At 43.8% G+C, this 21,772-nt stretch overlaps 1 protein-coding gene across 1 annotated transcript; it reads left to right on the top strand.

Annotated features, from left to right (window-relative positions):
- The first annotated feature begins 1,056 nt into the window (after window positions 1-1,056).
- SYCP2L (synaptonemal complex protein 2 like) lies at window positions 1,057-12,072 on the top strand. The gene is made up of 11 exons (XM_077932625.1): window positions 1,057-1,077; window positions 4,578-4,634; window positions 5,044-5,178; window positions 5,366-5,508; window positions 5,964-6,135; window positions 7,639-7,663; window positions 8,886-8,971; window positions 9,078-9,166; window positions 10,086-10,120; window positions 11,505-11,647; window positions 12,016-12,072. The coding sequence occupies exons 1-11, from the start codon at window positions 1,057-1,059 to the stop codon at window positions 12,070-12,072; spliced, it is 963 nt and encodes a 320-aa protein (XP_077788751.1).
- The last annotated feature ends 9,700 nt before the right edge of the window (window positions 12,073-21,772 follow it).

The raw sequence follows: 21,772 nt of genomic DNA, 5'->3' as shown, positions 1-21,772 counted from the left end.
AGAGGGAATCAAGGGTGTTGCACAACCTGCCTTAAACAGCGGCGTCCTCGTCTTGCCTTTGCGTTTGGCCGCTGTCCGTCCCTTGTGGTGCTGAAATGAACCCGCTGTTGCCCTTACCCTCTCGAGCTCCGCTTCTGATCTGCTCTCACTCTGCGAAGGGGATCTTTTTTGTCCCCGACCTTCACCCTCCCACATAGCTGTCCTCCGAGGTGTGAAAAGCACGTGGGGGGAGGGAGGGCGACTCCTCCTTCTCCTTCAGCCCCGGAGCTGAAGGCTCAGGAATCCAGTATTCTCCGCCCCGCACGCACAAAAAATTAATTAAAACAAACAAACAAAAAAACCAAGCCCCTCAATAGGGTGCCGATCCCCAAGGCAGCAAAGGTGTGCTCTGAATGGGAGGCTGCAATGCGAAATCCGCTTACTCAGAAGAAGTCCGTTCGCCTGACTACAGTTCAGTAACTACTACTACAATAACTACTACAATAACTTATAATTTAGGATGATTATCATTACGCATTCCGGCATTTTAGCACTCTCTTCGGCCAAAAACAGCTTCCAAATTGCGCTCCACAAAACCGCGTTGAGCTTCAGCGTCGGCTCAGAACTGCTGAATGGATTTCCAGCGCTGAGTGGATTTTAACTCAGCTGCGCGCTCAACTCGAAGAGGGTGTATAGTTATCTAAGTAGTGCTTAGGCTTGCCAACCTGGCGCCCTCCAGATGTTTTGGACTAGAACGCCAGATGTTTTGGATGGTGATTGGAGGCACCAGGTTGAGCAAAAGCTGAACTACAGGAAATATTAATTGGAGGTTTTTAAACCGAGGTTGGCTGGCCATCTGTCTGGGATTCTTTAGGTGAGATTCCTGCATTGCAGGGGGTTGGCCCAGATGAGGTCGCTTCCTTGAGGTCCCTTCCAACTCTACAATTCTATTATTCACTGTCCCTGAAATGGTTAGATACAAAGGAGCTTAACAACTACAACGAAGGCAGCTGGAGTTGGAAGCGATCAAGTGCAATCCGAACCATGTCTGCTTAGAAGTAAGTCCTATTGAATTCCATGGGATTTACTCCCAGTCAGGTAAGTGGAGAAAGGACTGCAGCCTGAATTAGAACATGAATTAGACCACGCACCATGTTGGTTCTCTCATATCCAGTGGTGGAAAACCGCAAGGCTCTGCAAAGTTGTTGTTTGATATCCTTTGCAACGACTCCAGGCAAGCTCTCTTTAATCTTCTAATGTTAATTCTGCAATGTGACAAAATTCCATCACACCGATGGCGGCAGGCAGGGAGAGAGAGGGGGGGGGAGCCACTTCCGCACGCTGACAGCGAAAAGTATTGTTTCATAACGATTTTGCATTTTTCCTATGATGTTAGTTGGTTCACAGTTTTTAAACCGATAGGCAGGTAACACATCTTTGAGTTAATTAAACAAACCTCTGCTGTGTTCTATAAGTTACAAAAGCCTAGACTCCTGAGCACACTGAATACTTTCCTGCCTTCTCTTTTTTTACTTTCGATTTTGCCTTTTATTCGCCGATACCATCCTGAAGACATTTAAGCCAGCTCTCTGGCACGTAAAACGACGATCCAATACACAATTACCTGGGAGTAAATCTCATAGAACTCAGTGGTTCTTACCTTTGAGGAGACACTTTAAATAACGTCAGCGTTTGACGCTCAGCATTGTGCAGGGCACTGGCTGCGATCGTATCCGATGCACACTTACGTGGCAGGTAACGTAGGCGTTATTAATTTCTGCCCCCCAGTTTTGCTAAAATACCCTAAAAACTTTACAAGCTTCTGGGGTATTTTAGCAAACCTGCAGGGCTGAAATTAAAAACGTATTTATTCCGCCGCAGTCTCGATCCCTAAACACACTTGCTAAGGAGTGAGTCCCAATGAAGAAAATGGGATCCACTTCTGAGGGGGGGAAACGCGCGCAGTATTCCGCTACCGCGCATTCTCAAAAGCAGACGACGCGGCTGCGTACAATCAGCGGACTTGGTTCTGCCTAGCACAAACCTCTTGGAAAAGGATCATTCTGTTAATACGGTAAAATATATCACGGGGTATATTCTGCTTTTTATATATATTTTTGATTTTTGTCCCCGAAACAAGCATCCTAAATAAACTCAGCGTAATAGTTGCGACAGAGTTTGTTCTAAAATTACGAACTGCTAGGATCTACTGTATTTTGTTGTGGCCAATAATAAAAGAAATCGCCACCCCTCGACCGTTTGGCAATATATGACGCGAAACTTTATAGATTTTTGTTCTCCAATAAAAACAATAAAATGCCAGTTATTTTATTTTCGGATTACTGGAACGAGAATCATATTGACAATGTTCTTCCTTTGTCTTTACTTCCCTCGCTTTGCGTTACATTCTTTCAATTTTTTGTGACCATTAATTTATCAATGCTAGACCTGATTTATGAATGTATGTTTTTATTTCATTGGCCGCTTTTCCATCTGTCTGTCTGTTTAAAGCATGAATAAAATAATGACCCTGGAGGCGTGTTTTCTGAAAGATGTTCCTAAACATTTTTTAAAGCATAGATTATTGTTTGTTTAATGTTAACCTCCATAGTTATTGTGAAGCAAAACTAAAGTGGCACCTGTTGAACTGGTCATGACGCATCCACAACACCGTTTTACATGCGCCGGTAACTAAGTTTTACTCAAGAGTCAGAGTAGACTCGTTAATGAACATGCATAAAACTTAGTTGACTACCATCCTTTATAGCTGCTATGTAAAAGAGCAGTCCTATACGTCACTGTAGTTTGCTCCAAGGGAAACGGGTATAGGATTGCTAAACCTAAAGCTCACAAGATGGCTATAATGGGCGAAAAATCCGGTTGCGGTAGGCTTATTTTTTGGCAGGATCCTAAGGTCTCCAACACAAGGGAACTTCCTTTTGAGCAGACAAGTCTAGACTTGCCCTATAAACTGCGTTCTTGGTAGTGGTGCCCTCAAGGGAGTATGAAATTCCAATTTTCCTTTGTGATTGGAGATTTTAATCTGCCTTGGATACAGAAAATATTAACCTTTGGGCTTCAATCATATATAGGCACGCCTTCACTTAGGAAGTCATTAAATCCAGTAGGTCTGCGTAAACGTACTGCAAAATCCCTTCTGCGTTTGCAACACCTCCACCGAAGTGACCCTTTAAATCCAGCTCTGTAGGCTTGTCATCCAGGCAGAATGAAAGGCGCACAACTCTTTCGGGACTCAGCAATCCCGCTTCCTTCCTCTCCCTTTTAAGTCGGGGACAGAAGTAAGACTTCCTCTCGGCGGGGTTTATAAGGCGCACCGGATTGCAACCGTGGCGCGGAACTCCATCTCTTCTCGTTCTGCCTACTTACAAAATAATGTCCCCATCCTAAACGCATAATTGATAAACCAGTCCTAGGTACATATGCGCAGCAGCAGGGAATAAAATCCCCCTGCACCCCCCGGAATCAATGCCTACTAGGAAGGGATGCATATCTTTCCTTTCAGGAAATCGCCTCTTAAAGTAACCCCTCCGACGCAAGGGGGGGGGGGAGAGTGGATCGGGCTCCGAGCGCGCTCAGCCACCCTTAATTCACGCCCTTGGGCGCAGGTGGCAGCATCAGCTGCGCGTGGAACGCGCGTCAGACGCTGCCCGAACGCTTATTAAGGCCGCGCTTGGCGCGCGCGCCACTCTTTCCTGGAGGATTTGGAGCCGGCCATGCAGGATCAGGTCGGTGGGCCGCTTGCAGGCCCGCGGGAGGGGCTCTGTTGACTGGTGTAAAGACTGGGTCTCCAGCATAGTGCTCATGACAGTTGTGGTGGCAAGCCTGCTGTGGGCTTTTGTTTGGAGAGTGTGCCCCATGGGCCCTCCCCACGGGGGATCCTTCTCAAGTACACATGCGTCTGATTAGGCTGACCTGAGATTAACCCCTTGGAGATGCATAGGGTCACCTTGCAAAACGCTCAAGGTGGGGGTTACCCAATGAGCCTCAAAGGTCTTTTTTTTCCTGGGATTTTGGCTGACTTTTCTTTGCTGCAAATGGGTGGTGATATATTTTTTTTTGCTGCTGGGGACACATTGAAAATCTATGCCCCATCTTTTAATCAAATACTACCAGGAGTGGCTTACAGCAGATGAAATACCCTGCAGGAGGAGGAGCTGCTTCTGAACACCAGCTGCTGGAAATCACAGGAGGGGAGAGAGCCCCTGTGCTCTGCTCCTGTTTCTGGGCTTTCCATTGATGCTTTTCTTGTGTTTACTTAAAAACAATTCTGGCAGAAGTTCACTGATGCTCTTTCTTGAGGACATCTCCAGTCTTTTTTGCAGTGATCGACATAAGTACTGGAATTACCGAGGTGGGTGGGGAGGCATTGCGGAGAGGGCCATCACCTCTACCTTTCCTAATGCTCTTGGGGTGGGGGCCTAGTGGGCAAAATTGGTGAGGATGAGCAGCTGGGCAAGTGAGCCTCCATTAAGGGCCCCCCTGCCATTTCTGCCCACAATTTGAGCTCTGGGGAGATATTTCTAATCAAAATTTGTATGTTTGAAATGATTATGTGTGTGTGTCCCCCTCACGTATAGGAAGAAGAGAGTAGAGAAAATGATGATGGTGACATGCCGGACAGATCTGAATACTATGTAAATATCACCATGTGCACAACATTGTTCAGTCAGCTTAAAATCAGATGTCTTTGTTTTAGAGACACTCATCTTTTCAGCATATTGAGGGCCAAATGAGCCCCACTCAAAGAAGCTCACACAAGACTTCCACCATTGTCCTCCCCCCCCCCCAACTCTTCCAAATTGGCTTGTGTGTGTTTCAGGAGAAGCACCAGAGAAGAGTGTAGGGAGAAGTGTGGTGAGCAAGCTAAAAAGCTTGTGCTGATGGAGCCATTTCCATAGCGCTATGTTGAATTTCTCACTCTGTTTTCAAAGTTGGTATGGACCAGGAAGTGGATAGACCAATGGTGGGAAAGCTACCGTAATCTGTCCATAATTGAGAGGCTACAATTTTTTCCAAAAGTTGTTTCTGCATGTTTTATTCTAGCTAGAGTCATTACTGAGCGATGCCTTCAAGGGAAAAGGATTTCAGAAAATAAAAGAAATAATCCAAGGGAATGATATTTATCCTCAGAAGTACAGCAAACAACTGTTAAACCAACTGGACAAAGTTCTAAAAAAGGCAAGTAGGAAAAAGCTCCATTGTTTCAGCTGCAATTCTGTAGCTGCTTTCTGAAGAGTAAGCCCCACTGAACTCAATGAGGCTCGCTTCTGAGTAGACATTTATAGGACTGCACTGTTAATCTCTTAAAGTTCAGTCTATTGAATTGCTTGTTTATGCAGTAATGCGGGATTTCCCTCCATCCTAGGAACTGGACAAAAATGAGTTCACAAATGTATCCCTATTGTTGAAGTGCATTCAGCAGTATTGTAGAAGTGATCCTCGAGATGGTGTAAATTTGCTTCTTCAGGAGGGATTGATAGCAAAGATAAGTAACCCTATGCGTGAATGGTTGTTTAAGTGCTATGCTGTGTATAAACCATACTAATGCTCCATGAAACAGAAATTTCCTTGTTTTAAGAACTGGTGATCTTAGCCCAGAGCTGACCAAACCAAACTTCTAAAAAGCCCTCCTTTCCATTGTGGATTGATTATCTCCCCTCCCCCTCCCCCCCGCGCACCCCCAAACCATTTAATTTTTTTGCAGTCAGTTTGTTTGACCTCATTTTGTTACTTGTGGACAAGGATAACAACCTTCCTTTTTTGTTTTATGCAGCTAGGCATGGTTCTGTGAAGATTTGTGTTATTTCATTGAAAGAAGAAATTGGTTTCATAAATTGGGAATAACCTCCATAAGACAGGCAGGCAATATCCATGGGCAGCTTTTATCTTGCTCTTCATCCCTCCCTGTATAATGAAAACACTCGTGGGTCCCCATAGCTGTATAATTGTCTTCTTTCTCCTAGCTGCATTTCTGTAAGTAGAAAACTAGCTTTGAGACATTCCTTTGACTTTGCATCTTGTTTGTTTTACATGGTCATTTGGTTTGAAAGAACCAGAGAATTTCTGAGCCTGATAGAACCAAGTGAAAGTACATTCTTGGTCCACCTTGTTGAAGACTTCTTCGATACTGCCTTGGTAAGTGCACAGAGACAAATGTGCTGTGTTGCGGTCTTTTGGCAACCATATTTGTGCGCCATGAGGCGGCTGGTTATGAACCCCACAAATCTCCCTTTTCCCTGTAGCCATGCCCATTTGTGACCTTTATTTTGAAAAAGTGCTTTTTGGACCTGACCTTTTCCCACATGGACGTAGGGATGGGGGAGCCTGTGGCCTGCCGGAATTTCAGACTCCAACTCCCATGAGTCCCAGCCAGCATGGCCAAAGGTCAGGGATGGTGGGAGCTGTAGTCCAACAACGTCTGGAGGAACAAGTTCCCCAGCTAGTGGTAAGCTAATGCTTTCCTTGTATGTTTATAATGGACTGCATGGATGCAGCTTTGTGCAATACTAGGACATCATGGTAATGTGGAAAGCCATCCTGTGAGCCTGTTAATATGCAAAGATGCATGTGGATGTTGTGCAGACCCTCCAAGTGTTCCTGTTTTCCAGGGACAGTCCTGGATTTACAGAAGCCGTAGCAGTTTCTGATTTAGTCCCAGATTGTCCCACTTTTCCTTAAGATGTCCTTATTTTAATCAGAGAAATGTTGGAGGGTACGGAGTTTTGTCACACACACCCCCGAGCCAAAGAGATAACTATACAACCTTTAGAAGGCATCTGTATGTATAGGGACTTTATAAAAAATGTTTAATTATGTTTCTATATATGTTGGAAGTTGCCCAGAGTGGCTGGGGTAACCCCATCGGATGTGCGGGGTATAATTATTATTATTATTATTATTATTATTATTATTATTATTATTATTGAATACGATGTCCCTTTCTTTATTGGAGAAATGTTGGAGGGTGTGGTTGTCCAAGCTAAGGCTGATTTTGATAAATGCTCCCAGTGACAAACTGGACAATGGAAGTTGCTTCTGGGCTTTCAGTGCCCCATGTGCCTGCAGGAACATTATGTTCACTTCCCATATGGTTCATCTGCATTGTAGCAAGTACCCATGCCAGCGCCACCGGGTGGCAATGCTAGTGCGGCCAGCATCCATGACATCTGTGGGATAAATGTGGGATGCTGCTTCAGATTTTCCTGTGAAGACCCAACCATGCAATTTTTGCTGGAAGCTATGTTGTTCAAAGTAGATAGCAGTTGGCCCTAACTTGTCATCGTACTACGCAGCATTTTTACAAAACCTGCATGGAAAAATGGGAATGTAGAAAATGCATGTGAAAATCTGTACATGGTTGAAATGCATTGCATGAATGACAATGATAATAATTCAGGACGAGTCTAAATTTGAAATAAAACTCAGTGTTGAGGAGCAGAAACTTGTTCTGTTTGAACCTGGCCGGTATTACGGTTAAGCACACTTTACAATGCTGTGATATATTAGTACTGGTATGTAAGTTTTATAAACTGGGCAGTATTTTGAATGTGCTACATTTTGATGCATGCCAATAAGGTATTAACTTTGAGTTATATCCATTCTGTTTCTCTTCCCATCCCCACGACATCTTGTTTTCAGATTATTGGCAAAACCAACGTTGAAGGTCAGTCGCTAAATACCTTTAAGTATCTGATTATGACTTATTATCAGAGCAGTCCCAAGGCAACATGACAAAAGACAAATACAAAAATTACATTTTTAAAGAAATGGCGGTTTGAAGTAGAGAGAATTTATGACTGTTCAATGCATATGATTTGTGACTACAATACTATGCATACCTCTCCAGGAGTAAATCCAATGGAACACATTGAGATTTACTACTGTATAAACATGCAATGTTTTTGTTGAGCTTTCTTTCTAAATTGTTTTGAGTCCTTGTGGAGAATAGGAGTAAACAAAAGAAATGAGGCTGCCAGGTTTATTTAGACTGAATTAGACAACCAATTAATACTTTGGATCAGTGGTTCCCAATTAGCTAAGTACTGAGGAGCCCCTGTTTTTCAAAAGCCATGGACCCCCTAATTTGGAAAATTTTGATATCTCTATGGTAGTTTTTGTTATGTGAATGGTGCCACGGACCCCCTGGTGTCTGCGGACCACCAGTAGGAAACCACTGTTTAGATCATTCTAGTGGGTCCCCTCCAGTTAATCAGACTGAGAGATTAGGATACTGTTGTGTGTTTTTGATGTTTTGTTTCTGATGCTTTGCTGTACTAAGGAATTGGAATGGGGGACACACTAGAAATGGATTTTCCTTCTGTTGTCTTCCGTATTGAGAAAGTCACACACACTTCAGTAATGCTCAAATATATTTAATTGACTAAAAGCAAATTATTGATCGTCTAAAAATGATCTAATCTGTGTACAGCTCTAGTAAAAATGCAGTAGGTATTTAAACTTCTACAATGAGGGAGCAAAAAGCAAACCTCTTGTACAGTGGTACCTCGGGTTAAGTACTTAATTCGTTCCGGAGGTCCGTTCTTAACCTGAAACTGTTCTTAACCCGAAGCACCACTTTAGCTAATGGGGCCTCTTGCTGCCGCCGCGCCGCCGGAGCACGGTTTCTGTTCTTATCCTGAAGCAAAGTTCTTAACCCAAGGTACTATTTCTGGGTTAGCAGAGTCTGTAACCTGAAGCGTATGTAACCTGAAGTGTATGTAACCCGAGGTACCACTGTACAATATTACAAAAAGCAGGTAGCACTGATTTGGGAAGATTGCTACAGTATTCCAATAAGAGAGACTGTGGCACTGCTTTGAAACTTAGAGGTCTTGCTGCCTAACTGGTAACAAATGTGTGTTTCTCTCCCAACTTTTCTGTTATAGGGAAAAAGCAGTTGCTGGAGTCTTTCATACCATATTTAGGACATCTAGCTGCTGATTCTCATGTGAGCTGTTTCCTTCGGCAGGAGGTCAGTTTCAAACAAGGAATATGTGAAATGATTTCTAGGAAGTAAGTCAAAGTCATTAGTTACTTATTCTTGTCTTTCTATATTTCTTACACTTCCTGCATCAAAGGCTTTGAGAACCTTAAACACTCTGCTGGATAACATTGGAAAAGAGGAGAAAAAGAAGTTTGCCGGGTCTGAAGAGATGTGTCTGCTTATGTAAGCATCTTTGTCACATGTGGACTTGATCCTTGTGTGTCTTCTGTGCTCTGTTAGGTGCTAGGAAGGAATCTTTCCCCTCTTCTTTCCCAGAATTTCTTATTATATCTACTTAAGAGAAAGTTTGAATTTTTGCTGAAGTAAATGAGACATTTGCATCCAATAATGTCTTGCATTTGTGCAGTGTGGCTAGCCTATGTGGTCCTGCAGCTGTTTTTGGACTACAACTCCCATTATCCCTGACTCAACTAGACCAAACCCACCACTGGCTACCTAAGAACATAAGACTAGTCTATTGGACCAGGCCTATGGCCCATCTAGTCCAGTTTTCACAGTGTTACTGGGAAACATATGGAGACAGTTTCAGTTTTTGTATACCGCAGCACTGTGCCTGTAGTTGAAGATCCGTATGACTGTTCAAGTGAATAACTTCCTTTTATGAATGGTGCATTTGAATATTAGGGAGAAAGGCATTTGGTTGCTGTGGCCCTAAACTGCCACGTTGCTTTGAAAAGATTAAATTGGACAGTCTGGGCAAAAGTTCACTTTCAGTCCACTCCTTTTATGCATGTTTGGTTTCTTGGTTTTGACTGATCCAAACGACAAGAAAGAAGATTCCACCTAAACATTAGGAAGAACTTCCTGACAGTAAGAGCTGTTCGACAGTGGAATTTGCTGCCAAGGAGTGTGGTGGAGTCTCCTTCTTTGGAGGTCTTTAAGCAGAGGCTTGACAACCATATGTCAGGAGTGCTCTGATGGTGTTTCCTGCTTGGCAGGGGGTTGGACTCGATGGCCCTTGTGGTCTCTTCCAACTCTATGATTCTATGATTCTATGTTCATACCTTATGTCTAAATATTTAATCCCCAATTGTCTCTCTCTCTCAGGCTTAAAGCTCATTAATGGGTTATGTCGTTTCAGGAAACAACTTGCAAAAGCAATTCTGGATGTCGGTGGTAAGAAAAACTTAGCATCTTGGTTGGGGCTGGGTACCTGTTTCGACGAGGCCTTAGACATCTGATGCTAAAATCCAAGAATACGGAAACTCCTGTGTAGAGTGGTGCTTTTCAACTGATGTTAGCTGTAAAACTAAGCTGCTGCCTAAGAATTGAGTGGGACGCAGGTGGCGCTGTGGGTTAAACCACAGAGCCTAGGACTTGCCGATCAGAAGGTCGGCGGTTCGAATCCCTGCGACAGGGTGAGCTCCCATTGCTCGGTCCCAGTTCCTGCCCACCTAGCAGTTCGAAAGCACATCAAAGTGCAAGTAGATAAATAGGTCCCGCTCCAGCGGGATGGTAAACGGTGTTTCTGTGCCCTGCTCTGGTTCGCCAGAAGCAGCTTAGTCATGCTGGCCACATGACCCGGAAGCTGTACACCAGCTCCCTCGGCCAATAAAGCGAGATGAGCACCGCAACCCTAGAGTCGGCCACGACTGGACCTAATGGTGGTGTCCCCTTACCTTTACCTTAAGAATTGAGTGAAGCCACCCACATGTCACCTGATGTCCCAGTGAAATGTTGTTACCAGTTTTTGCCCACTCAGATGATCAGGACTTACAAAGCACTTTTACCTGCCTCACATCTAATGGCGTAGATGATGCCAGGTGAGCAAAAACAGGTGGGCAAAAACAGTTCATGGGCCAAATGCAAAGACTTGGTCGGCCTGATTAGTTCCAGGGAATGCTAGGGTGAGATTGTTGTAGCTTCCCTGCCCTCACTAGTTGCTCTAATATCTGATACACCCCATTCTTCTTCTTATTCCTGTATTGTGTTAAGGGAATACCGACTAGGCATGGGTTTAACTGCTGTCTCTAAAGAACAAGAATTAATCTGAAGCAGCTCCTATTCAGAAATGCTATGTGCAAACAAGTATTTTGATATGAGTAACATTTTAAGCAATAGGTTCTTTGGAAAGGTGAGATCTCTTACCTAGCAGTAGAATTAAATTAGGTGCATTAGTGGCGCTAGTTCTAATTCCCATGTTTTTTTATGGGACAAAAGTGGCAAACCTTTGTTGAGTCGTAGCCAATGAACCTGTAATGGTTGCACATGACTATTCTCGGAAATGCAAAAGTCATAAGACTGTAGTAATAAATCACATTTTCCTTTAGCAAGATAAATAGTGTAGCAATAGCATCAAACTTCCCAGGAGGGAAAACAAGCTGCATTTTAAAATACTGGAATAATGGACTCGGGCAAAGGCTGAATATAAAGCGGAATAGTTCTTGATCTAAACTTGTAGCGCAAGGAAGGATGGAAGGAAGTTTTTCATCACTTGGTAAGATACTTTGCATATGGGATGCTGAATATATTGTTTTCAAGAACTCTTTTCTTTGTGCAGACTATGATATCCAGATTGCTATTGTGGAAGCCCTGTTCAGGATAATGTTGAAAAAGCTGAGAGACGATCTTGTTCACAACTGGTTTGAAGATCAATACCTTGCTAAGGCTTTTAGAGAAATCAAAGAAAGAGATTTTGAGACAGTAAGGGTTTTTGTTCTTTCGGCTTCTTGTTTTTGCTAATCTTCAAATGTATAGCAACAGCGCAATTTTTTGTGAAAGAGTATAGCAAACTGGTTTCTCTCCCTTTTCACTGAATTAATGGATGTCATCTGCTAACGGTGCATTCTCAGTGAAGAAAATCAAGCATCGCTGGTTGTCTTTAAAACAACTCTGAAGCTGATTGATTTGTGATACTCAGGCCTTCTGAATGCATTTTGCATTTGTACGGTGGCTTATGTGCCACTGGGAAGAGCATGCAATGTTTATTTTTTTAAAAAATGGAATTGGCGTTGGAACAATTTTTGAAAATGATTGTCACATTCTGCTTTGCTCCCCCCCCCCCCTTGAAGGATTCCAGGTTATTTCTTAACAAATTGAATGAAAGACTTGGAGATAAAAGAAGGTAAGGACTTGCCACGAACATGCTCACCTGAGAGAGTTTGAGCACCCATTTATCACAGGCTTTTGCAGGTTTTGTTTACTGGCTCTATTTCTGGGCTTATCGACAGAAGTAACTGGGCACCCCAGGCTCTTTCCTCCCCACCCAATGTAGGCACATCCCTTCTGAGGTGCTGCTGAGGCAAGCTTACGAGGAGTCCAAGTTCTCCCGTTCAGGCCAGTAAGGCATAAACTCCAGTGTCTAGGCGTGTGAAGTTATGTTGCAGAACTACACCAGTCTTGAGCACTGAAAGCATGGAGGTAGAAAGATGTAGCAGTACAGATCATGTCAAGATACAAATTCAGCTTCAGAATGGATGGTAGTTTGCAGAGTTGGTCTTAAAAGCTTCAAAAGTTACAAAGCTAAGAATCAGCATGCTGTCACCTTGATACTTAAATGGGAGACAATCTGGATGGTGAGTTTTTCGGTTGATCTCGCTCATGCACACATGGAGGAGACATTGGGGTGGAATTTTCCTGTGGAAGGCTTATCCAGTTGAGCCCAAAAGTACAGGGCTTAGTCATGTACAAATATTGGGTCAGCTTAGTGGGGGAAGTCATCTTTGAAGCTGGCCCTGCCAATCATGGGGTTTAGCTAATTATGTAGATATATTATTTCATGGTTTCAGTATTGGGCATTTTGGATAGTAAGGTCTTAATACTTAGAATCATAGAATTGCAGAGATGGAAGGGAGCCTGAGGATCATCTAGTCCAGCAGTTCTCAACCTGTGGGTCCCCAGATGTTGTTGAACTACAACTCCCATCATTCCTGAGCTCTGGCCTTGCTAGCTAGGGGTGATGGGAGTTGTAGTTCAAGAACATCTGGGGACCCACAGGTTGAGAAAGGCTGATCTAGTCCAACTCCCTGCAATGCTGGAATATGCATCCCTCCCATACAGGGATCGAACCTACAACCTTGGCGTTATCAGCACCACGCTCTAAGCAACTTAAAAAACAACGATGAATATTCAGGCTATTGAACGGCATTTTCACATTAAGTAGCGCATTTGACATGCTTGGAATGATTTCTGAAATTTGACGGTAGGCTAAGGCCATGGATGTGAAATAAATTTACTTTTGAGTTCTGTCTGCTTCCCAACATATAAGTCTCCCTTTCCTCAAGCTTCTAAACAGCTTGAAAGGGCAAACTTTCTTTCAGAGGAGATGGGAGATGGTTTATGATTCCCTTGTTGTTGAAATCTGCTGGGTGTTTTCCCAGAGGCATGGAAAGGGCTATGTGGCCACGTCAGAAGCTGGAAGTCATGTGTGCATGTCTGCTTCCCATGCCAGTGTTGTCCCCCAGTGCGACGCTGGCTCAGGAAGTATCCATATTGGCAACCTCTTTCACTTGATACGCTGATATGATTGCCTTGGTAGTAGTGTGGAAAGGAAAGGACCTTACTTAATGAAGTGTGAATTGCTGATGGGGCATGGGAAGAGATGCGGGCCCACGTTGTTTGCCATGGCAGATGGTGTTGATGTGAGCTGGTGCTGACCTGCCTTGAAGTTCTCCAAACAGATGGGCTAGCTTAGGCTCAATCACCACCTCTCATGTTCAGTCTTGCTGTAGGTCATTGCTAACTTGGAGGCCTGCCACTGCAGTTGTACATTAAGCGGCTTCTGATGCTGTGAGAGAACAGCATGGGCACGTAGATCACAGGGAGTGAACGGGTCACCCTCCATACAGTGGTACCTCGGGTTACAAACGCTTCGGGTTACAAACACTTCAGGTTACAGACTCCGCTAACCTGGAAGTGATGAGAACAGAAATGGCGCGGCGGCAGCGGGAGGCCCCATTAGCTAAAGTGGTACCTCAGGTTAAGAACAGTTTCAGATTAAGAACGGACCTCCGGAACGAATTAAGTTCTTAACCAGAGGTACCACTGTATATTGTTATATTTCAGGTCCCATCAGCCCCAGCCAGCATGCCTAGTGGTCAGGGGTGGTAGCAATCTTAGTCCAGTAACATTTTTGTAGGACACCAAACTGACTACCCCCTGGCATGCATACGGTTACACATCTCGGACATGTTTGTACTCATCCATTTCCATGCTCAGGCTTGCCAGCACTGCTTGTGGGGCATTTTCTACCTGTTTGGGCTGTACTTAGCATTGTCTGCTTTAAATAAAAATGTTGTGAAAGGCATTTATTATTATTATTGAAAGATTTTTCATAAGTAACAAAAGTACATTCGGTGTCTCTGTTTTAAGCATCCTTCATACAAATCAGTGACAGTCATTTTGAGACATTTTTTGTTGTAGATAATGTGGGGTGGGGGGCGAGGTGGGGAGGGAGAGGGGAGAAAGTAGAGAAAGAGAAAGTTTGGAGGGAGACGAGCTATTTCCATAGCTATGAGATGGGGGAAGCAGGGGTCGGAGCAGACTGTATTTGAGACCAATATCCTAGTGGCGAATTTGTTCTTTTGCAGGGTTTACTCAGTTCCATGCAAAGCTGCTGCTGCTGATACGAACATGGTAATGCTTAAAAATCGCTGTGATATTGCATTAAGCTCGATTATGCTTAATAGGGCTCCTATGGCCTTCTTCAGGTATTCTGCATCTGAGCAGTGTAAATACATGAGAGGGAGGTGGTGGGGAGCAGCCTGCCACCTCCATCGTTGTCTTGGTTGCTGTCTACAAGTGGGAGGGCAGACTTCTGAAACTAAAAGCTCCCTGTCCTCTTAGAGGCTCCCCAAGTGTTTTTAGACTTCTCATTTTTCCAGGGACCTAAAATGTACATGAGGCTCTCCCTTCTGTCTCACAAAAGACCACAAGAAAAGAGTGCTTGATCCTGCTTGAAATCAGAAAAAACTACTTGCTGAATTGTCAGTGCCTTTTTTATTCTAGGCAGCTAACTCTTTAACTATATTAAAGCTGGCCAACTTGGGAAAACCTGCATTTTACAATGTAGCTGTCCATGTGCAGCAAAGGCTAAGCGGCCTCGTTTCTCTTGCAAGCCACCTTTGGGGGAGATGTTTTGGGAGAGATGGAGAAAGGAAGGCTTAAGCACTACCACTGACAATTGGTGTTGGGACCCCCATGGTGGTCAAAGCAGTACTTGTGCAAGGGAGAGGGGGACAGTCATGGCTTTGTAACGTATGTGGCTTGTTTCTTGTGTTCCCGGGCCTAAACCATTAAGCAAGATATTGACAATTTGTAGAGGGCTATCCATGTTAGTTGCAGCAAAAACATCAGCATCTTATGACGACACCTTGAAGATGAACAAATGTGGCTTAAGCTTTCATGTACTAAAGTCCACAGGTTATTAAGTTTTTCCTTTCTTTCTGAAAACAAGCAGAAAAGTTTCCTTTTTCTTTCCAAGTTACAGAAACCAGCTGATGACAAACTAAAGGAGTTTTGGATTGACTTCAATTTTGGAAGTGAGAGCATTACTTTCTACGTGGACAGCCTTGAGGTAAAAAGAAAAGAAAAAGATAATGAGCCCCTTTGCCCTTGGCTGCTCTTAGCTGTACTAAAATAACGGACACAATTTTACTTCAAATATCCTTTCAGGGTGGTCTTTGGGAGTCAGTGAGGTTGGCAAAGGAAGCAGTTAGTAGCTATCGTCTGACAGGTGAGACTCCTCATACGCTCAAAGGAAACATATATGTGTAAACTGAGCTTGTGCGAATGGAGAGAAATCTTAGTTACTGTTGACAGGAAATAGACACTTGCTGTGTGAATCCAGATGTGAAGCAGGAAGAGTGTTTTAGATTCTTAAGGTGTTTTGTGGGGAGACATGAGTGGCTTCAGATTCAAGAGAGCCTTTTTCTGGAATTTTCTTGCTCTGCTCTCCCTAGTTATCCCACTCTGTGTAGATGACAGGAGTGGCCATCTTTCCATAGGCAAATAATGGTAACTTTTGACATGTAGGGGGAAGATAGCAGATACGGAAATACACCATGAGGTTTTCTTGGGTTTGGAGAAAGGTTAAACCATTATTGCAGCTGCAATTGTTTTTGTGGTCTGCCTTTGTGGTGCATTATTTATGCTGTTCGAACAAAGTGTTGGCATCTTCTAGAAAACATGCATTTTTCTTTTCTTCTAAAGAGGAAGGGGGAGAAAAGATTCTTAAAATGGTCTTGAAGGATCCCACGGCCATCAACAAAAAAGAAGTAAAAAAGATACAAATTCACTTTGATAGCCAGTTTGATGTGTTGACACAGCTCTTCAATGTCATGGGAAAGGATAAAGTGATGGCAAGTATTTCTCCCCCTCCCTTCACTTGACCTTTGTTCAGAACCCTTCTGTGGTCTTGGATTTTGTGTGTCATGTTGGTTCCCTTTATGGACGTTAATATAACAGCCAAGTGCTCAGGTCATTTGTTAAATAAGGTAAAGGTAAAGGGACCCCTGACCATTAGGTCCAGTCGTGGCCGACTCCGGGGTTGCGGCGCTCATCTTGCTTTATTGGCCGAGGGAGGTGGCGTACAGCTTCCGGGTCATGTGGCCAGCATGACTAAGCTGCTTCTGGCGAACCAGAGCAGTGCACGGAAATGCCGTTTACCTTCCCGCCGGAGTGGTACCTATTTATCTACTTGCACTTTGACGTGCTTTCGAACTGCTAGGTTGGCAGGAGCAGGGACCGAGCAGGAGCAGGGACCGAGCAACGGGAGCTCACCCCGTCACAGGGATTCAAACCGCCGACCTTCTGATCGGCAAGTCCTAGGCTTTGTGGTTTAACCCACAGCGCCACCCGCATCCCCATTTGTTAAATAAGCACAACTAATACCTGCTCCATTTGCCTCATGTTATAAAGCATTGGCTGGTTGCTTAATAATAACAACAAAATTCAAGACTGGAAAGCTGCAGATTCTGAACTTGGCAGGCATTTTTTCATTTCCTACAACTTTTCTCCATGAGCGAGTGCTTTTCCTGGATTAAACTCTGCTTTTCCAACAACTTAATTGGACAGATAGTGCTTGAACAAGACGACGATAACTGCAGTGGAGATCAGCCACAGCAAAGTACAATAGGTGAGTGCCTTTTGAATGTGCCAGTATTAGTATCCAAGTCAGATGTGATGCTTAATTGTAGCCTTCCTGGGTCCTCTGGCCATTGGATGCTAGATGTCTGGTACCCAAGGAGAGGGTCTCTTCCTTGTGGCACCTTGTGGTTGTAATTCCAGGTGCATCGCAGTGAGGATTGCCTGGTGCCAACTGTGATTACTTTTTTGGTGCTGTGCAAAGTCGTCTTTATTTGCTCAGGCAATCAGCATGCTTTATAATAGCCAGTCGATTACGTGTGTCTTGCAGATTTACTGATTTTAACTGTGGCTGTTGCTTCTGTGATTTGTACTGAATGCTTTTTTTGTTGTTGCTCATCACCCTGAGGAGTTTTGTACTGGAGGGCAGCCTGTAAATTTACTGATAGAGTCTTAACTGGTCTCAGCCATGTATGTACATGTCCTCAATCTTACCTTTTGCCATATCCTGTATATAAAGATCCCCATCTGTACAACAGCAGCAATTTTAGCCCCCCCCCAAAAAAAGAGGACTCTTTCTAGGCCTTTCCCCCTTTTGTGTTGGTTTAATTTCACAACTGTTGTGTGCTTCTTCCTTGCACTCTCTTGGCTATTGCTTCAGGAGACTTGAGTGTGGAAGCATCATTATTCTTTTTAATATTACACACACACACACACACACACACACACACACACACACACTTATTGATATAAACACATACAGAATACAGCCCTTGTTTTTATCCACGACCGGAGTTCACTGAGATTGAGAAGACAGGGTTGCATTGCTGCCTCTTCGCCTTTCCACAGCTGGCATTCCAGAAGCATTCCTTTTTAGAGTTATGCCTCCCTATCTTCACAGGGAGAATTAAACAAAGGGTAAATTGAGATTTGGGTTGGGCTTTCCCTTGGTCTTGGCGCCACGCTTCATTTGCAGTAAGAGCCATCTCTCTCCCAGGGTATTGGGGTCAAGGGTGTTTTTTTAAACACACGGCTTGTGCAAATGTTTCTGATGAGAGAAATAGTTTGTGCATCCGAAGCATCCCAACTGAACATGCCCGACTGAGCCGGTTTTCTCAATAAAGAAGTCATTGACAAGTCAAGATGGACCATGGCAAAGAGGGGCCAGAAGTGAGGGGTCTATGTGTGTGGTTGGAGACTTCATGTCTCTTCTGTTTACATCCTGAGTATGTTTACATCAGGGGCTGTATGGGTGGCACCAGAGCTAATCATGAAGAAAAAAAGTCTTAATCTGGAACAAATGCCTCCTTCCTTTAGTTTTCACCAGGCATAGGCAAACTCCGGCCCTCCAGATGTTTGGGACTACAATTCCCATCACCCCTAGCTAACAGGACTCATGGTCAGGGATGATGGGAATTGTAGTCCCAAACATCTGGAGGGCCGGAGTTTGCCTATGCCTGATTTTCACCATAGCTGCCTCTTTAGAGCCTCGTTCAAGCCTATTCTGAGTTTGGTGGGGTTCATGTCAAGTATTTTTCTTATTTACTACAAGTAACTAATACAACTACAGTACTGGAAAGCAAGTGAAATTAATCATTTGTGACCAGGGCTTTTTTCTATCCAGAATGGAAGCCTCCCCTCCCCTCAGCTGAACAGCCTCAACAAGCCTCTGGCTGGCGAGGAGACACCCAGAGCCCGAAGATTATCCTCTTTGAGCTCTGGGGTGGGTCTGCTGGGGAATGTGCATTCTGGCACCTTTTTTTCTGGGGCGGATAGCACTGTTTGAGACTATAGTGTGACATAGAATGTAGAATACACACACATATATTCATTACACTTCAGCTGGGGTTGAGGCTTTTTCCCAACCAAACCATACAATTATGAAAATGTTTATATTCTTTCAAATTAAATGTGGCTACTTCTGATAGTTCTGAAACTGCATAGAAAGAGGAAAATGCTTTTAAAAGCTGCGGGAAAGAAAGAGGAATTTAAAAATGGGAACTCTGGAAGGATGGTAAAATGGGGCAGCTTCTGGAGGTATTGGGGTGTGTGGAATAAAATGCATTTGCACCCTTAGGCAACAGCATGCCTAGAAAATTCGTCTAGACTGCTGATTTTTTAATTATTATCATTTTTTTACAGTGGTAAGCAGACATGTGGAGAGTGGAAAAGATCTTGTCGGTTCAGATTCCTTACTGAACGTTTCAACATTACTGTCAGTTACAGCTACATCCGTGAGCATATTTGGGGGGGAAATTTGCCAGATGGGGTTGTCGCAGTTGCTGGGTGCCCAGCTTACTGTTATTTCCTTTGCTGCTGAATACAAGTGAATACAAAATTACATAGAGCCATGTGACATCATAGCTCAGTCGGTAGAGCATGAGACTCTTAATCTCAGGGTTGTGGGTTTGAGCTCCTTGTTGGGCAGAAAGATTCCTGCATTGCAGAGGGTTGGACTTAGATGACCCTCATGGTCTCTTCCAACTCTACAATTCTCTTATTCCGTTCTATGAAGTACCCATCAAAATCCAGTATCCCCAACCCTCATAATGTCCTCAACTGACAGCTGCTGTAAAATTGTCAACTCAGCAGCCATGTATGAACGAGAGAAGTGAAAAGGTGGGATCTGAGAAAATAAAGAAGGTGTTGGAAAAAGCTGCTGTGTGTCAGAAGAAGCACTGCAGTAGCTGAAGCAAGGTCACCTAAATGGGGTTGGAGTGTTACTGTCTGAAGAGTTACTTTAAAAGTTCCCAAAAAAGTACATTGCTGCAAAGAGGGTGGCAAAAAACAAAACAAAACACCCCAACAGGATTTGTTGGGACAGATGGGGGAGGGAGGAGGATCTTGATAATTAATTCACTGTATATTTCGGAAAGTTGTTTGTTTGATATGCATTTGTATGCCTCAATTTTGCATGATGGTTCCTGAGATCAAGGAACAGGTTTTCAACTATGTTTGGATACAGTGGGAGCCATTTTGAAACAAGTCTATGGCCCAAACCTTTCAAAACGGTACTGATCCCCCCCCCCCCCCGTTTCTTAGAATTCTTGAGCAAAGCCAGGTATGAACCTGCTAGTAGTATAATATTTGTTTATCCTGGTTAGCTTTCCCAGTAAGTCCATACAAATGCTACCGCACATCATTGTTTGGCCCTGTATATATGAAGGAATGTCTCTACCCCCATCGTCCAGTTCTGAGGGCCTTCTGATAGTTCCTTCACTGTGAGAAGTGAATTTATAGGGAACCAGGCAGAGGGCCTTCTTGGTAGTGGCTCCCACTCTGGGGAACGCTCTCCTGTCAGATATCTCCTGTCAGATATATTAGTTTTCCTAAGAGATCTGAAAGCAGTCCTGTGTCGGGAACTTTTTAATGTTCAATTATGTTTTTAAATCTGTTGGAAGCCGCCCAGAGTAGCCGGGGCAACCCAGTCAGATGGGCGAGGTACAAATAGTAGTAGTAGTACAGTCACACCTCGGGTTACAGATGCTTCAGGTTGCGTTTTTTTGGGTTACAGACTGCCAGAACCCGGAAGTACTGGAACGGATTACTTCTGGGTTTTGGCAGTTGCGCATGCGCAGAAGCGCCGAATTGCAACCCGGACGTGTACAGATGCGTTGCTGCGGGTTGCGAACGCTGCGGGTTGCGAACATGCATGCCACACGGATCACATTCACAACCCGAGCGTCCACTGTACTAGTTAATAATAATTAGTCAACATTTAAATGCTTGTATTAGTTATTCATCACCTGAAAGAAGAAGAAAATCTTGTTATGTAGGACTTCCCTGATTTTGCCCAAAGGCAAGTCTGCTTAAAAGTCTGTTTCCATCTCTAGCCTGGAAAAATACATTTCTAACTGGTGTAAATATCTATTTTCTTACATCTCCCAAACAGACATTTATAAATGTCCTCTGTTGATGCTCATCCACTACCTTTTTCTTTCTAGCAGAAAACCATTGCTCCTGCAGATGCCCCTGCAACTAGAGAGAGTCAGCTGACAGAAAAACAAAATGACAGTCAAGGTCAGAATGGTTCTTGCTGTTTCCTGTTCCAAGGCTGCAATCTTAACCATGTCTACTCAGAAGTAAGTCCCGCTTAATTCAGTGGGGCTTGCTCCCAGATAAATGAGGTTAAGATTGCAGCCTGTGTATGATTACTTAACAAGAAGGTTATTATTTAAACCAGTAGGACTTTACTTCAGAAAGTAAATGAATTTAGGGTTGGGTTTCAGAGTTTATAAACTCTGCTGATTTAGTTTTCTCTCCCTTTTTCAACTGAAAGCTTCTGGTGATGTAGGTGCAGTTCCTGGAACAAATGCTTTGAAAACTCCTCCGCCATTGAACACAAGTGCACCGAAAGCCTCTCCGCTGAGTCGAAAGGACAGGGCTGTGTAAGTGCAGCCGTAGAGATCTCTATTAAAAGAACGTTTTATTGTGGGATGTTCAGTTGTCTGACAGTCCATCGGACTGCTTTGCAGCTTCATCAGTTTATACAGAAAGTGTCACGAGGGGTGGGGGGCAAATTTTTAGACCTGGGTTTGAACTTGTGCCTTGTACAGGAAAAATTACGAGGCATCTTAGCATGGTCACTCAGCTAACCTACTTCACGGGGATTGTAATAAAAAAGAATGTACGTTTGTGTGTTGCCCTATTTGGAAGTCAATAACATTGGACCTAAGTACCGTATTTTTTGCTCTATAAGTAAAAGGTAAAGGTACCCCTGCCCGTACGGGCCAGTCTTGACAGACT

Source organism: Podarcis muralis, chromosome 8 (genome assembly GCF_964188315.1).
Source record: "Podarcis muralis chromosome 8, rPodMur119.hap1.1, whole genome shotgun sequence".
NCBI classification, from domain to species: Eukaryota; Metazoa; Chordata; class Lepidosauria; order Squamata; family Lacertidae; genus Podarcis; species Podarcis muralis.
Note: the sequence above shows the minus strand (reverse complement) of the source record. Positions and strands in the feature narration are given on the sequence as shown.